Source organism: Mycetomoellerius zeteki, unplaced genomic scaffold (assembly GCF_001594055.1).
Source record: "Mycetomoellerius zeteki isolate Tzet28-1 unplaced genomic scaffold, Tzet1.0 scaffold517, whole genome shotgun sequence".
Classification (NCBI taxonomy): domain Eukaryota; kingdom Metazoa; phylum Arthropoda; class Insecta; order Hymenoptera; family Formicidae; genus Mycetomoellerius; species Mycetomoellerius zeteki.
In genome coordinates, this window is record NW_017257520.1 from 313,276 (window position 1) to 331,519 (window position 18,244).

Consider the following 18,244-nt stretch of genomic DNA (forward strand, 5'->3'; position numbering starts at 1 on the left):
CATATAACCATCCATTAATATTTCAGGAATATTATTTAATATTATATAATTTTAGTAAAATATTATTAAAATGTTATATTTAATATTCTGAAGAATATGCCTAAAATATTATTTAATATTAAATAATATTATGCGCTTATAGGGTTATACCATTCATAACTTCGAAATTTATATATAACTATATATTTTCATATAATTGAAAATCCATTTTCATTTATAATTGAAAAGAATAAATAAAATAATAAACAATAATTGCGCTTTATCGGAAACAGGTAAAATTCATTATTCTTTCAAAATAAATTTAAAAATTAGATATTTAACGAGACACATTTAATATCGAAATAAATTTAAATCAATAAGATTTAACCGATAAATAAGAGTCCTATATGGTCGAAGCTAGATCTTAAAATGCTTTAAATAATTCAATCTTGAATTACTAAATATGATATGTATGTACTTGACATATATACCACAATTAAGGAGATGGGTGGAATAAAGGCCTAATTGTAAAATCTTGATATTAATAAAAATTAAAATAACTTGCTACTTTTTTATTATACACAAATGAGTACAGTATCGAATGAATTTATGTAATGCCTTTAAGAAGTTACATGTTACAATACTTTTCTATTACGATCAATATTACATGAAAAAGCTAATTGCTAGAAAAAGGGCCGAAGTAGAATTGTGCCTTTATTCCGTCCATCCCCTCAATTGTAGTATAACGAACTGTGTACCGAAATATTTCCGGACTAAACACAATTAAACCACTGTAGTAATTTCGCTGAATTGAGCATCGAAATAATTTAATTCGCGAAATTACTACAATATTTTTCTAAATAGACGATTGTTTCATAATTATAATTTTTACGTTTCGAATCTTGACAAACTTCCATTAACATAAAACCTAATAAGTATTTCTTTTTAACGTGTTTTTGTTTTTTTTTTAATTCTAGACTTTTACCAGGGTGGAAACAGTGGACATACTGTAAAGATTTATCAGTTGGTCATTTTATGTGGTTCAATTTAATAGAAAGATGATTTAAAAACTCTCAATCAAACAACAGAGAGTTGTTACCGTACTTAGTTTGTTCTGGTTTAAATGTAAATAGTAGTTTATCATTTATGGAACAGTTCATACAAGGCAAAAGACAAGAAATTGAGTCTTACACTCGGACTTATATACACATTTTTCATTCAATTAGTACTAAACTTGCTGACCAATATCACACCCTTGAGCGGATCTTAGAAAAGCTTAAAGAATATGAAACCTAAGTAAGAACATTTTTTAAATAAATAAATATATGGATATAATACATTTAACAATAATTAATTATAAAATGAAATTGTAATTGTGTGAATTGGTTTTACAGAGAAATCAACATACTAACAGCACTAGGTAATATTATTAATCATATATATTCTGAAACTGATCTTAGGAAGGTAAGTAAAGCTAATCCAAATTCTATACTTATTTATCAGTTTTTTTCTTAGAAAGCTTACTAATGACTAGTGTATGCAATATAATACACATATATATGTATTTCTGCAAGCTTGCACTATATTTTTTCGTGTATGTCTGTAAGCTTGCATTTTATTTTGCACTTTTTGAAAAGCGATCAATTCTTGCACGGTAATGTGCAATTTCTATCTGTATGGAATGATGATAATAAACTATTTGTTAGATGTAAACATCTAAATTTTTTGTTTTAGTTGTCCGATCATTTAGAGAAAATGAGACGAAATGAGACCATACTCTCTTTAACTGAATTACAATTTTCAAAAGTTCTTTACAAGATATAAACACGATGTTCAGAAATTAATAGTCATATACGTCATTTTGAGTTTATAAGTGATTCTTAATTTAATTTGAATAACTATTAAATTGATGCAAAAATATAATGTTAGTTTTTTATTTTTCCTGTTTTGTCTCCAATAACGAGCAATTTTGTTCGTTTTTGTGTGTCAATTGTATTATATTATTAATTATCTCATATTGTTAATAATCTTATTATGTTCTCGTATTTCAGATACTTGTATTAGTAGTATTTCATATTATTATAGCGTAAAATAAATATCTTTTAATTATAATAAACTTTTTTATATGATTATCTTATTCCACATTATTCTTACTATCCTCAAAGTTCATTTGTAATTTTTATTAATATGGTGTATCCAGCTTATCATTTCAACATACTATAGCATTTACAAATTCTATTGCACTTATTTCATCATAATAGCTTTCGTTCATTTTTACAATTGTTTTAAAACGATCTCATCATTTTGTCCAAATTGTTTGTACTTGCAAATGGCACGTAACTGACGTAACAAAGTTAACGTTTCATTTCTCGCTTCTGACGTCACCATTCAACGTCTAGCTGTTGTGACTATTCGGAGCCTTAAGTGATTTCCTAATTTTTTGGGGGAGTGTATTTGACTATTTGCATAGTTTGTATAATTTGTTAACTTACTTCATTTACTTATGATTAGTACTTATGACTTCTAGCTGCTCTTTGTGCAATTTTATTTTGTAGCAAATATGTAATTTTTTCTTTATCTATACAATTTTAAATTGTAGGATCTGTCTGCGAATTTTATATATTACAATAATGAAAACTGCTTATGTTTATCCTGTTTTCATTTATATTTTTGAATTAATTATTATTTTTAGATTAATTATAGGGAAAATAAATATTATAACGCGCAACACGTGAATATCAAAAGGCTGTTCAATGCTTTTTTGGCGGGAAAACTCAGGAAGTAATGAAGGTACGAAGGGTTACTTTATTTTGACAGTTCGATCGATTTATTCGAGATGAAACTCGTATCGTGATTCCTTTACATGGTTTATAGATAAAATCTATGTAAAATCTCAGGTAAATACTAATTTACCTGTGTTTATTCTCTACTTTCAAATAACAAATAATCTTTAAATAAACGCCTATATGTACAAGTCACAAAAATTAAAAAGTTACTTTCTAATACGTAAATCGATTGTTGTCACTTTTTACAAAAGGGTCGCTCAAGTGAAATGTATTTTAAAATTACGTAAGAAAAAAGAAAGATCCTGAAGAAATGTACACATATATATATACCCAGCAGTCAACTCTTAAAAACAGATTCTACAAATTATCCGTTACAAATTTCTCAACAAAAAGAAGAAGAAATTTGGTGCAACATCTGGCATTTACAATGCTGTTGGTAGAATGCTGGCAGAAGTATAGCAATATTTATCAATAAAATACTGTGGCAGATTGATTGATTGAAATCATACGGTCACTGCACTGTTTTAATATATTAGCTACGAAACAACAGCAGAATCTAAATTTTGCTTTTTGTTTTTGCCGCCAATCTACTGCCAAATTATGTCTGTAAAATATGCACTTATATAATGAGTAACAAGTAATGCCAATTTGCTAGCAATTTCTAAATGAATTTTTTACTGCTATATTTCGGACGGTTTGCTTACTGGGTATACTTGAGACACATTGATATACAAGAAATAAATTATCTATCTCTAAGCGCCTTTCTCCCATTTATACACGTATCGCGATTGATACTGATACAACTACAAGACTTATAGCGATGGATTGGACTTTTTTCTCGAAATTATCGTTTTTTCTCGCTTCTAATCTCTTACCTCACAGTACATTCTATTCAACATTGCAACATTCGACTAATGTTGTAGTAACGTTGCTACAATGTTGCTAGATTGCTCTGTACTATATGGGTTGTGTGTCCAAGTCTTCTTTTCTTTTTTTTTACAAAATATTATTACAGAACTTGTTCGCCACATACAAAATCTACGGTTCGTCATTCGTTAATGTTAGCCGCGTGAAAACGCTAAAAATCTATCAGCTACTATAATACAAGAAAACATACAATTTCCACAGTTGACTAGTTACAAAACACAATATCATGATTTTGTTTGATATTCGTTGACCGTTTAATATTTATGTGATCTACCAACACATAGACGAATATCATCATCGTGATAACTTATCCCTTCATTTATTGTCGTCCGATATGTGTCCGCAAGGCACTGATTCATGGCACAATTATTACATCTATAAATACTTGTAAGATCTGTATAAGCGCTATACACAAATCCGCTTCTTGTATTTAAGGCCGTAGCAAAAGATAGTGTCCTTCCAGTTTTCTGCTCGTCGCTCGTCCTCTTTTTTTGCCTTAATCGAAGTTTCCTAAACCTAGCGTATGTCAATTTGTGAGAAACAGTAGCAACAATCATAGAATGTTTTGTCGATGCGCGATTACTTGATGTATGACATACACTATTTCTTTTTACGACGATTAACGCATTCTCCTTAATCCTATACAGTTCAATACTGATTTATTTTATTTGGCGTGTTCGCTTGTTTCAGTCTATTATCCGCGTGATCTCTCGCTAAAATTTCTATTCTGTTTATTTCCTATCGTGTCCGTTTCGTTCGCTTTCGCTGAGTTTATTATGTTTGCGAGTTGACGAGTCTGAGTTATCTCAAGTACCTCGTCTACACAAGATTTAAGTGATATTCTTCGCGAGTATACGACTCATAGTAGATATGGAAATTTTTCTTCGCCTTCCTCTTCTGTCTCGCTGGATTCTTGGCTGGACGGAGGCGTATCCAACTGGGGCAGGCCGAGATCCAGATATTCCTAACGTCGAAAAAGTATGTATAAACCAGGACTGCTACTACTACAAAAATTCTCCTGCTTATTTATCATCATATGAATACCACGACTCACTTCGTTCGCTGTTATCGTTAATATTCTGTCGAGATCCTCAACCAGTTCGACAAATGTCGGTCGTTCACTAGGATGATAACTCCAACAGTCTCTCATGAGCATGTATCTATAAGTAAGAAATCGAGATAAAATATATAAAGATGAATCGTATATCGAGAATGCATTATGTAGTCACATCGCTCATAAAGGCATGCCTTACATTTCGATCGAGCAGCAGGGCGGTTTCTCCATTCGATGACCCGTTCTAAGCAGTTGGAATAATTTCTCCACCGACGGAACGGATGGGTAAGGCGTGCCACCCAGGGTCATGATTTCCCACAACAGGATCCCGTACGACCATCTAGAAGAAATCACAATAAAATATGTTAACACTAGAAGTACCAACGTTTCCTATATTCGTTAAAAAGACCAAGCGAATAAATTGCTAAAAAGTGAAAGTTAAAAACGTGATGAAAAACCAAATATTTTATCAGTGTAAAGGACATAATTATTAAAAAGTCCAAACATTTTAGAAACTTATCCTTTTTATACAAAAATATAATATCAATCTATATATAGTGTATAAAGTAGAAATGGTCAATAATCGTTCGGTAAGACAAGTGTTAAGAGATTTAAAAAACATGAAAAAAATGTGACGTAAGCCGGAATAATTAAATAAATTTTTTTCTATTAAATGAAAGAATTATTATCCCTGGATACTCACACGTCGGATTGAGTGGTGTAAACACGATGAAAGAGAGCCTCTGGGGCCATCCATTTCACCGGCAACCGTCCATCTGTTTTCTTCCTATAGTAATCGTTGGAATGAAGATCTCTGGCGAGACCAAAGTCAGCGATCTTCAACACATATTCATCGCTGACGAGGACGTTTCTAGCCGCTAAATCCCTATGTATACACCTCTTACTAGACAGGTACTCCATCCCACGCGCCACTTGGTACGCGAACGAGACCAGATCTTTTTGCGTGAGGGTCTTCCGCTCCTTCAACTCCTGTCCGATAGCCGGTTCGTATCCCAAAGAGGGCCTGTGCTCTCGGAGGAAGTCTCGTAGATTGCCGTGAGGAGCGAACTCCACTATGACGTATAAAGGACCGTTCTGAGAACAGGCACCCAGCAGATTGATGATGTTCACGTGCTTGCCAATTATCTTCATCACTTCCATCTCCGAAACTAAATCTACCATGTCCGTATCTGTGTGGCCCTCTGAGAACAAAAATATACAGTAGAAAACATTTTGTATTTGTGTTGAAACCTGTTAAAATTATTGTGTTAAATTTTTAATATATCCGAGTGTTATGTGAATATCTTACGTTAAATTAATATTTAACATTTTTTTAGTGTTAAAATAACATAATTTATAAGTGAACAAATAATATAATAATTTACGTTTTTTAAAACGTAAATTCTAAAACGAAATGAATAAAATGTGTTAATTTAACACATTATAAATGTTAATTTTATTAAAGGAATACGCTTTCACAATTTGTAAACAAATTGTGTCAGTGTTACTTTTTTTGTGCTAATTTTACATAATTCTGTTATTTCCTAGCATATTCATCTTGTGTTAAATTAATACAAAAATCTGTGAATTTTTTGGAACATGTTGATTTAACACAAATTTTTCATCTATGTATTATAGACGTGTACAGAATATAAGATATATACATATATATATATACATATATCTTATACATGTCTATATATATATATAGATAAAATATTTATATATACATATATACAAGTAGGTATATCTTCCAGGTATCGTGGTTGCATGTTTTTATTTGCTCACCTTTCAACATTTTTACCGCTACGACGTTGGGTATTCCGGATTTACCGATGTTTATCTCAGCCCTGACAACCTTGCCGAAGGCTCCTTCGCCCAGTGTATTGCCAAGCGTGAGATATTCCCTCGATACTTCCCAACCGTTGTCCAACGGTATCTCGTACTCGAACACGTTGTCGGTAGTATTGTCATCGGTGACAACGGTGGACTTTTGTTTCTCGATCTTTACTACCGGCATCAACAGTTCCTCCTCGTTCTGCGCGTTCACCAATTTCTGCTTCTCCACGATTACCTTCTTGGTCCATTGCGTCACGACCGCCGCACGCGCTGTTTCTATCGCAAGCAACTTCTTCATCTTCTCGCGTTTCAATCGATGGAAAATGTATATCACAACGACGACACCCACGGCGAAGAACACGCACAGAATTGCCGCCAGAATGTTTATCAAGATATGCGGCTTCGCAGCTAACGGTACTTTCTGTTCGTCCAGCGCTGAAAAATTTTACAACATTGATGTAGCTTATTTAGCATTTGCATTTCATTTTAAAATACTTTGTTCGTATGAATGAAAATACTCAATGACTTCAAGTAAAATTAAATTATATACTCACTTTCGACTACACGTAGATAAGCGCTGCTAAATGTTTCTCCTAAAGTGTTCTGGGCAATACATGTGTACCATCCCTCGTCCTTTTCAGTAACGTTATATAACTTTAGCTCTTCCGGGTCTTCGGCGTTCGTTCCTACCTATATTGAATGAAAGGCCATTAATCGTGTGCCCGATAGAATTTATCGGATAGATCATACAAGATTTATACTAATACATAAGCACACATTTAAAAAAGAATGTTGAGTAATGTCTATTTTTCGGTTAAAATAAAAAAATCTCTCCCGAAAAGAACGAAAATACTCTATGGCGATGCATCAATCGATTCTACTTAAGTAGCCCTTTATATGATACATAATTTGTACATCTCGAAACTTTTTCATTTCAAGTTAAAAAATAATCCTAACTCATTTTCCTTTGCTTCTTTGATAAACGTTAAGACAGAATGGAGACATTTAATTAGGGACATTTGTAAGATTTCAAAGCGATGAAGCGATTGAAAGCGATTAAAAGAAAAGATTGTAAGTTTGCATGCAAGCGGCGCCCACCTTGACCTCCACCCGTAAGCTTTGATTGGTCATGTTGACGGTGTCGAGAGAAGTATGATAACCGTGATACCATTCGAGATGACGATGTGCATCGGATAAAACCCGGCAGATCATACTAGTGTTGCCTCCTATAAGTACCGTGGTATTTCGTGGTGCGATTGTCAGGATCGGTCGATGTGGTACAGTCTCTACAGAGAAAAAGAAACCCAACCACCGTTTAAACTAATATTTAGCTAGAATCAGACACATAGAGAAGGTGCAGCAAAAAATATAGAAATAGAAAATTCGGTTGTGTATCCAAGTCACCTGAAATGTTATTATTTTTACACTTAATAAATATAAAAATAAAAAAGTGAAAATAACGGTTTGTAATATAGAAAAAACAAACGAACCAGGTCTATTTGCTAAATTGTCAAATGTAGATAAATTTATTATTTACATATAAAATAAAAGAAATCATATAATATACTGTATTTATAATATTCATTAAACATCTCGTTTAATTCTTTGTTTATGGTGTCAGTGTCCTGTTTTGACTTCTATGAAATAGACTAGAATAAAATAAAGTAAAAAGTAAAAAATTATAAGAATAATAAGAACCTAAGAATAATAAGAAAACCCATAACCGTGAAGATATTTCCTAAGCGACGTGTGCTGCAAAATGAAATAATCAAGTTTTGTTAATCACGATTAGGACAGAAAGTCTTCTTCGTCCAAACCTGTAAAAATGTTGTGGCATTTGATATTTTGAAAAAAATTTGAGAATAAATAATTAGTTCACCCTACACCATTGATAGTTAGCATATTAACGAACCATTACATTAATTAACGAAACGAAATTTTTAGAGAAAAAAATATTAAGATGTAAACAAAAAGTCAGGACCCAGGACCCTTCACCACCATCATCGCAATAAATGGTGGATGTACCTGTAGCACAGTCCCATTGGGTGATGAGTCCTCTTGATCATCAGGGTTTTTGGCGACTTTAATCCACTGTATAAACGGTTCAAGATCGGAGACAATGGGGCATCTGAAGATCGCGGTACTGTTGACCAGAGCGGTCACGTTCTTCGGGAAGTCCACGTTGATGTACGGCTTATGCGGGAAACGCTCTGTGGTTTCGTTAGTAGATCTTCAGTTCGCGTACGACGAGTCGTGTGTTCACGTAACAACGAGGACGTGACGCAAAATTATTTTATGGGCAAGAAAGCGACCAAACTTACAAGCGGAGTCCATGGAAAATCATAGCATCTACTCACCGATAATGTCGACCTTGAAGGTATAGTTGATGCATCCCAGATAATTGCACACGATGCACGTGTAATTGCCGCTATCCTTGGTAACGAGATCCTCCAATCTCAGGGTCCATTTGGTTTTGCTCACAGAACCAATATCCCGCTTTGGTTCCTCGTTGTTCTTCAACCACGTGATGTTTGGCCTAGGATTGCCCACGCTCGGGCATTTTAATCGCATCATGCTTCCAGCGGGCTTCACTACCAATGTGTGCATCTCGTCGGTCTTGTTAAAGGAAGGTGGACTCTCCGGAACCTTGTGGTTGTGATCGTCCTCCGCGTAGCTCTCGCTCTTCTCGTCCAGGTCCACGTCCAACTTTTCGCTGTCCAAGTGCAACGATCGTGTCTCGGGCAAGTCTGCGAAAGAGATTATTGCGTACAGCGCACGTATTTGATATCATGATTCAATTTGATAGTTAATGCCATGTTTAATCCAGGAACAGTTATTTAGTTTTGTGTAAATGATTACTTAGGGTGAATATATTTGTTTTTAATTCGATTTGTCAGGAGTTCATTTTTGTTTATTTTAATTATTTAGTTTTATGTAAATGATTACTTAGGGTTATTTTTACACTTCAATTAAAAGTTACTGTTATCAATTATATGTCGTATAATATTGATTGATCTATAATTTATTAAAATTAGAAATTATTATATACTGAGAGAAAAATGTTTCGACTCTATAATTTCTAATTATTTTCAGTGTATCAACTACTTATTTTTTTATATAAAACTATAAATATGATTGTTATTAAGTTATTATTAACATTACAGCAGTAGTAATTATAAAAATGGAGTTCCTTATCATTATATCATGCAATTATAATTATAAATATCCAACACTTTTCTTTTAATATAGATTTACTAAACATTGTCTAAACAAATGTAAGAGAAATAAAAAAAATCGGTATGGATTCTCGAGCAATAAAAAAACTATTGTGCACTGAAAAAAAAGATTGGCTGCTGCAGCGAATTAGATGGTAAAATATGGCGTAGCGCATTTTTAATTGGCTGCAACGTCCAATTTTTAGTTGCAGCAGCCAATTTTTGATTTATCAGTATAGGATTTCGATAGACTAACGCAACCCAAAATTAGCTGCTGCAACCAATTAAAAATGCCATATTCAGTCAATCTTTTCCTTCAGTGTGACTGAGTGTGACTGTGCTTTATTTTCTTGCCGCTGGGATATAAAAATCATCCCAAGTGATTATTCACAGATTAATTAAGATTTGTGAGTGAGAGTTGTCGGATAACTCACTTCTGGTTTCCATCTCGAGATCGTTATCCCCGTCTTCCGATACATCGCGCTCTTGTCTTCGCCTTCGTTCTGGAAGCCGTCGTTCTGCAGGTTCTCGATGCGTACGGTCACGTTTCTCCATTCGATGGTTTCGTTCGACTTCAATCTACAGCTGTAGACGCCAGTGTCCTCCATCTCAACGAATTTGAACTTCAAAGACTGCTTGTTTATACGGATTCTGCTGGTCGATTTATGGAAGGCTTCATCGTCCTTATACCACGTCGTCTCGAAGTTAAAGTTTTGCTGGCAACGCAGATTGAGCTTCTCGCCCACGGATACCACAACGTCAGGATTAATTGCATCTGCAACGTAAACATTCTGCATTTTATTATGCGTCGTTTGAATATACCATGCCAACGAATACACGTCCAATCTGTATCCCTCGGGTACATCGCAATGTACAGCGTGACGCGATGTTAACGATAAGGCAAAGAGAACGGTAAGTTATTCCGCCTTTCTTTGTATGCGATTTCCGCGAAGCGAAACTCGCGATTTATTCTTCAGATTGTAGTTTTGAATGGTTATTGAACGAGCCTCTAAAGTCAATTGGTGTCTCTACCTCCTACGCAAGAAAAATAAAACTCGATTCGTTACAGCGTTGTTCAAATGAAAATAGTAAATATGTGGAATGTTTTTAAAGTTCTAAGGAACCTATGCTAAAATTCTTTTATTTCATCTATTGTCCTTAACATTACATTGTAATTCTCATTTAACTCAACATATTTATTTATTATCTCTAGCCATTGTCAAAGAAAGGAGGTTTTTTTATCCGTTGATAACTTGAGCGATTCCAAAAGTTTTGGAAACTTTCTTCGAAAATCAATCACAGAGTCGCTAAGAGAAAAATTATATTATAATAATTGCATTTTTATAGTAATAATAGCTATAATTAAGTCATTTACCAATTATATGTATTTGTTGATAGAACTAGACATATAGTTATTATTATTAACATTATGGCAGTAATAATTAGTCACAAATATAAAAAATTTTTCTCTCAGTGATGAATAAAATAATTTTAATATAATAAATAAGTCTAGTAATATAATATCTAATAACATTTAGTTTGAAATATCATAATATTCTATTATTAAATTGATAATCAATTTAGTAGGTACATTAAGGCTGGTAAGCATATTATATAAATGATGCTACTACATCTTATAATCAAGAGGGTCATTACTAAAAATATTCATTAAATGTGGATGTTAAGTCGCATCTTATAATTTAACTTGATCATCAATATATTTGCTCATTTTCTGTTGCATCGTCTATCACATCAATTCGGCTCCTCGACGCGACGATCTATAATAATCGCCGTCGTGTCGCGAGAATTTGCGGAAGTCAGACAGGGATGTTCCGCGTCTAACGAGAGAGAAAGAGCAAAAGATAGCAAAATGAGACACGAGGCTTGGCTCGAGTCTGTCCGGTCTGCCTATCCCGCGATATTCGCGTCGGTCTGATCAAGGAAACTCATTTTCCTGCGCGACTCATTCATGAGGCCGACCGGCCGGACCTCGGAGTGTCGCCATTTGGAAGGCAGCCAGAAGTGAATCGCGACACTGTCCCTTCCGAGGTTCCATCTGGAGCCTTTCCCTCCGACCCCGGAATGCGTCGTACACTATTTTTAGAGCTATCCCCCCCGCGAACTTCTCTCACTGTCTCATCTCTTCCTCGGTGAATCGTCCTGTGATTACGATTGCTAATAGCACTACGAAGCGCGTCTTCATCATCGTTACGGGACAGAGTTCTAAGATAGCGCAATATTGAAATTTCGATTATTAACCCTCAACTGCCATCGTCCATTGTATCAAATTTTTCAACGTCTATCAAAGTCTATTAACATGTTTTAAATAAGGATCAATGCGATACTAATTTTCAGTTTTTATTAATAAATCGTATTATTATAATTTTGATTAAAAATAGGTAAATGAGAGTCTAAATATCAAAAAGATATAATAAAAATGTTTTCAAGATTAAAATGAGTTTCATTTTATTATTGGCTTTTCAAAAATAAGGATCCAATGGATCCATATTAGAAACATAACATTTCTTTACGACGTCAGTTAAGAATTAATACAAGATCGCATTGATTCGCATCAATCTCGTTTCGATCGTAGCGATAATTGGTGAGATTTTTCTCCCTTCTGTTTCAATCTGCTTCCCGAGTTATTCCAGACGCGCCAGGAAGACAGGGGATTTAATTCAATCAAGAGACTCACGCGGAGGGTCTCGTTCTTTTCGCGAATCTTTAAACATCCTCGCGCCGAGCTCATCCTCAAGGCACAAACGATTCGTTGTGCCCTGCGAAGAACTCTCGACGGAAATCGATCGAGTTTATATTGTCGCTCGTTGTCGTGGACGCTTTCGCTTCGCTCTTTTTCGGAAGACAGCAACAGATGCGGGGCACGTGGCTGTAATCCGGTGCGCGAAGGTCACTATGCATGGAACGCGCACCGAGACGTAATCCGTGCATAGAAAAAAATTTTTGGTTTAATTAACTAGAATTCTCGTGGAAAAGGAACGATCCAGAATTCTAATTAAAATGAATTTACAATTCTAATTGAAATAACCAATATTTAATAGATTTAATCAGAAATCTAGTAGACTTAACCAAAATTCTGGATCGTACATTTTTCATTAGAATTTAAATTAATTCAACTAGACATTTTTTCTGCGTGAGTACTCCCAAAATTAATTCGTTCTTATAAAAAAATTTTTGGAGGGGTGATTTTTTATTCATTTTCCATCAGAATTCCATTAATTCAATCAAACATTTTCTCCGTCTTTGAAATTGGATCGATTAGATTTCTTAGATACATAGCAAAACAACAGGTCATAATAGCGTCAAAATGATGACATGAAAATAAATAATCCTTGAATACGTATTTTTACATAATAAAATTTCAAAAATCGATTATTTGCAATCAGGTGGAAAAAATGGTTTATGTAAAATGAATCATGACTGATCAAAAAGTGACTTTTGATTGACTAATGATTTTGGATTTATTTAACACCATTTTGATGTTATCATGATTTTTGTTTTGCTTATAGCTAAATTATTTTTTGTTGTTCGAACATTCCGATTTGCGTTAAACCACTCCGGTTTGTGACTCCGACCGATAGTTAAACTGGAGATCGATTCCTTTCGGTACGCAACCGGCCATCTGCCTCGACGCCAGACGCCAGGAATAGCCTTAAACGTTTCAAGAGCTTCGCGTCACTTTTGCCGATGTTGTTCTCTCTTTATACCTCCCATCTTTCCTTGTCACAAGCTTTCGGTCGCAGCACGTTTTGGATATTTGTACGAATTTAGTTGCGTGCGTGACGAAGAACGCAGGTAGATTACGTGTCGCATAAAAGAATTTTTTCCAAAGAAGAAAAAGAGTCCTGGCGAATTCAACGTGCTTGCAATTCTTTCAACAAATTCCTCGACGAGTCGGCGAGAGTTTTGTTTGCCTCGTCGCCTTTGCGCGCAGCATCCAAAAATATGGCTATTTGCGATGTAAATAAAGAGTTCCCAGCATACAAAGGAACAAATTAATTTTGTCAGAAAATGAAAAAATTTTAACCATAAACAAGACTTATTTTCACACAAAAAGAAAAATAATTTTTGGCTTTCAATATTTAAAATAAAACTAGTAATATAAAGAAAAGTTATTATTAGCGTATAATATTTTAATGTGTTTAACTTATATCTAATTAATACATTCTTCTTGTATACTGTATCAAATATCCAGATATTTGATGTAAAAGTGAAAAGAACTGGAGAGTCCTAATAGTAGTCACCGCAGTAATTAGTGTGCAAATTTCTTTAAATTAATATTATTCTTACTAAAAATAATTACACAAAAATTACGCGAATACATTTAACGTAATCAACGTTTCGGCTAACACTTTTGGCCTTCTTCAGTAACAATGAATAACGGTCAATATGTAATGATATAATTAATTCTATTTTGATTTTAATATCGAGTGCATCTTGTTCGAGAACCATTAGCCATTAACGTCGCGTAAGACGACGGAAACTCCTGGTTTATCAACGTCAGCAACCGTTTATTTACCCGTGTCGCGGCTGAAATGCAAGCATTTTTACCCCGACACATCGCACTGTCTCCGATATATACAGCGCTTTCCCTTCGTTGTTGCGTGGATAATGATAGTTGTAACGGCACCGTTAGAAAAACGATCTCTCTATCCCGTGCGTTCGTTTTTTAAAACGTTCCTTGGTCGTTTCCTCGCGCATTACGTCTTCGTGAAGAGCACTGTATAATCTTTCAATAACACAAACCCGATCTTTTCACATAGGCTACGTTTACACCGTGCGCTTAGTCCGCGACCTATACGATAGATGTGTTTGTTTAATATACAGGATAAACAAGGACATCTATTGTATAGGTCGCGGCCTAAATGCACGGTGTAAACGTAGCCACAGGCTTTCTTAGACTTTCTTCTCTCTTTTCTTTTTCAGTCAGGATGCTCTCGGTAGTTTCGGTGCATCTCTCTGTTGTAGCACGTGCCGCTCGTAAATCGCTATCAAAGTTTCCGCGCAAACGGAGGCTCGGTTACCGGTTTTTCGAGTGCCGGATGGCTTCATAAATAACTGCGTTTCCTTGCGTGCACGCGACTAGGAATAAAATCACTCCAATACGGGATAAATAATGTTTTGCTACAGATACCATGGGCTTTTTCCAACCATCAGATATAAAACCAGTCGTGTTATCGGATACGAAAAGACGCATTCGCTGCGTTACGTCTTATTTAAACACGTCCAATACGATTCGAAAAACCAATCGGACAAGTTACGATAAATCGGTCTGCGTACGGAAAAGACCGTTTTGCCGATCGACTCCTTGCGTCTTCATTCGTGAACGTTTCGGAGAGCATTGAACATGTGTTTGTGAGTGGTGATGGCGATACGATTGCCTCGTTCAGACAGACAAGACGAGGTCGGCTAGTAAGATGGATTACATCGCTCCCGACGAATCGTGCCAAAAATGTTTGCACATGACTAGACTGGTCCACGATTTGCGTGAACGCACAAATTAATCCACACCAGGTTACAGAAACTCAAAAGGAGCACTGGATCTCTATATTAGCTTGACTTTTACGTTCGGAGTTTTTCTACGATCGTCTTGCATGACTAAATCGTTTTGCATCGTTCGCTCGTTTCAGACGAAACAGATCTCTCACTTCTGGCTATTTCGGGATGAAATAGCCAGAATTCGTCGAGATATAAGCTGATCGTAGGGATTCCATGCGTGAACAGTGATTTATGTTCTTTTAATTGCTCATTGTTTCTTTGCTTTCACAGAAACGAGTCAGTCGCTGAGCGAACACTGCTGGGATAATCTTCGCGTTAAATATGCACTGGAAAAATAGTCTGATTGCATTAATTGAAATTCTGATAGATTCAACCATAAAGATGCAAATCAGACACTTATCTACACGGAAAAGTGTTCTGTGCTAAAAATTTAACTAGAGATAAATGTGAAAATAATTTTGTAGCACATCAAAATAATTATGTAAAACGTTAAACTCGCTAAAATGTCAAGACTTTTTGCAGCATAGCTCATCATACTTGAGATTCCTACGTAATTATTTTAATAATCCAACAAAATTGTTTTTAGATTAAGCTAAATTTTTAGATACTTTAGCAAAATCATTCTTCGTGTGTATAATATAATTAATCTATCGAAAATTCTAATCAAAGTAATCAAAAATTTAATTACTAGAATTTTAGTATAAATGCATTTTGTTCGTAACTCTTGTTAATATAACCAGAACATTTTTTTCAGTGTGGACAGAACGGAATGAGAGCTTCGCAGAGCTTTTCTCAAAATTAGCAAGATAAATATTGGAGATTTTTCGACGAATTTTTTCAGACCGTAAACGAGTCCGTGAAGAAAACGACTCGACGCGATACATCGCGAGCAAACAAACGGTTCGCAAAATCAAACAACGTTGAAAACTTAGCAGAAGCTAAACACGCCGGATTATATGGATCACTCGGTGTGATTAATCGGCAACGTAAAATCGGCGCGAATTCTAAACGATGATAGAAATCACGACTGCCGGTTAGTGTCGGACGAGGTGTCGGAGCCTATATCATTTTACTTCGCGAACGAAACGAGTCCTATTCTCTAGAAGTGGCTGCACTGGCTGTCGAGAGAGAGAGAGAGAGAGAGAGAGAGAGAGAGAGGAAATAAAGAAAAATCGACAGGCGAGAGAAGGTCTCTCGATCTCGAAGAAGTGCCCCGCGGTGTCGGATTACGATCGTCCCACGCGTTCGGCTTTTAGCGTCTTCATTCGTAGACGAGGAAGAAGGAGAGAGATCTTTTCATGCCGCCGATGTTAGCGGTCGATCTTACGCGAGATGATGATTCGACAAAAAGGAGAAACTCTAGACACGATAATTCCATCTTGTGCGAACGGAGTACGGAAACGTTAAAACGCCGACCGTTTTTTCTTCATTACACAAGATTCTTTTTATTCATCAGGGTGTTCACCTATCCCGTGACGATGTCGTTTCTTCGTTTCTTCGTGGAAATCCGTCGGCGCGTACAAAGTTTTTCTTGATTGAAATGTGTTTCACGACGATTCCTTAATGGACGGCCATGTTTTTTTCCGTCGTTGACAAGTTAACGATATTTTACGGTAGGAACAAGAATCGTCCAATTACCTTGTTTCTATAGCGCGTGTCTGACGGCTAAAATCGTCGGGTTTTATTTGGATCTTCCTCTGTCCAGAGGAAGACAAAACGAGCGTTCGTCAGAGATGGACGTCTTCTTTCGACAACCGACTCGATATATGATAATTCAAGGTAAAAAACGACCCGAGTGAGCGGGATGAGTCGCGCAAGATCGAGAAGAATCATGTTGTATACGTTTTAACGCATCGTCCATTCGCATTAAGATATCACAAAGTACCGCAGGCCACTAGGATAGAGACCTGCCAACGTGAGACTGGCCCCGACAATCTAATTAAGATTCCGTTTCGCCCTGGAAGCAGTCCTTTCATAATGGAGCGAACGTGGGGGTAAAAAGGAGATTCATGGACCGGGAGACAGAGAGCAGATAGAAACATCGGAATTTTTCTTGACGGGTCGACAGTCTGAAACTATCTAGTCAGGTACGCACGTATCTACCCGCATAATTACACCTCAAAACGGATCATCCTTCTCGGGAGAAATCGAGAGGGAGCGCGTCGTCTAAGCGCGCTCGTTATCTTAACGAGCCGAGCTTTCTTTCATGCTCCGTTTGAGATTGAATCGTTGACAGGAGGACAGAGAGTCGGCGAGCTTCTCCAGCATCGATTTTCCGAGGATCTTCTAGGCTGTGTTTGAAAACATTAGGCCTGTTCTTTTTGGCTGAACTTTTGCACTAGTTCATCTTTCTTCCTCTTCTTTTCTCCTGGAAAGAAAAGGAAGAAAGATGAACTGGTGCAATAATTCAGCGAAAAAGAACAGGCCTTATTACCCTCCATGTATCGTTTATCCTTGTTGTTCTCAATGTAAACAAGGATGAGATTATACATGGAGGCACCCGAGTGACATTTCCGAAGCAGCCCTGAACGAAGGAACGAGCATGAATGCGGGCACAGGTCCAGCGGAAAATCGGAGTGACGCTCGATCAACTGGCAAGACCGGTCGAGATCTCTTGGCGAAATCTCCTTCTCGGTTCACCCTCTCTCCTCCGGCTATCACTCGTTCATCCAACCCCCGCCCTCCTTTCTGCCCCTTCTACCATAAATCGCGCTGCCATCTCTTTCATTGTCCAATTGGTAATATCAGCCGCTATTACGCTGTTGAATACATTTAATAGACAAAAGATTGGCAGTGGTTCTCATCGCTCTCGCCGCTCTCGCGGCGGCGGTGCCCCCCTCCCGCCTTTGGATTTAGTCCGAGAAAATGGCGTTTCGTATCCGCCATCGCCCGGGAGAGTATCGTTGCCGGCGATTCGGTAATAGCGG

The 18,244-nt window shown here is 36.1% G+C and overlaps 1 protein-coding gene across 1 annotated transcript in view; it reads right to left on the reverse strand.

The window, feature by feature from the left end:
- Positions 1–3,746: 3,746 nt before the first annotated feature.
- The window catches only part of LOC108727653 (fibroblast growth factor receptor homolog 1), a 53,631-nt gene continuing 39,133 nt past the window's right edge, over positions 3,747–18,244 (reverse strand). Inside the window, 10 exon segments of the mRNA XM_018455841.1 lie at positions 3,747–4,656; positions 4,747–4,852; positions 4,946–5,086; positions 5,450–5,948; positions 6,535–7,020; positions 7,140–7,275; positions 8,611–8,795; positions 8,943–9,332; positions 10,235–10,276; positions 10,279–10,575. Coding sequence (XP_018311343.1) covers positions 4,552–4,656; positions 4,747–4,852; positions 4,946–5,086; positions 5,450–5,948; positions 6,535–7,020; positions 7,140–7,275; positions 8,611–8,795; positions 8,943–9,332; positions 10,235–10,276; positions 10,279–10,575 — 2,387 coding nt within the window. The 3' untranslated portion in view covers positions 3,747–4,551.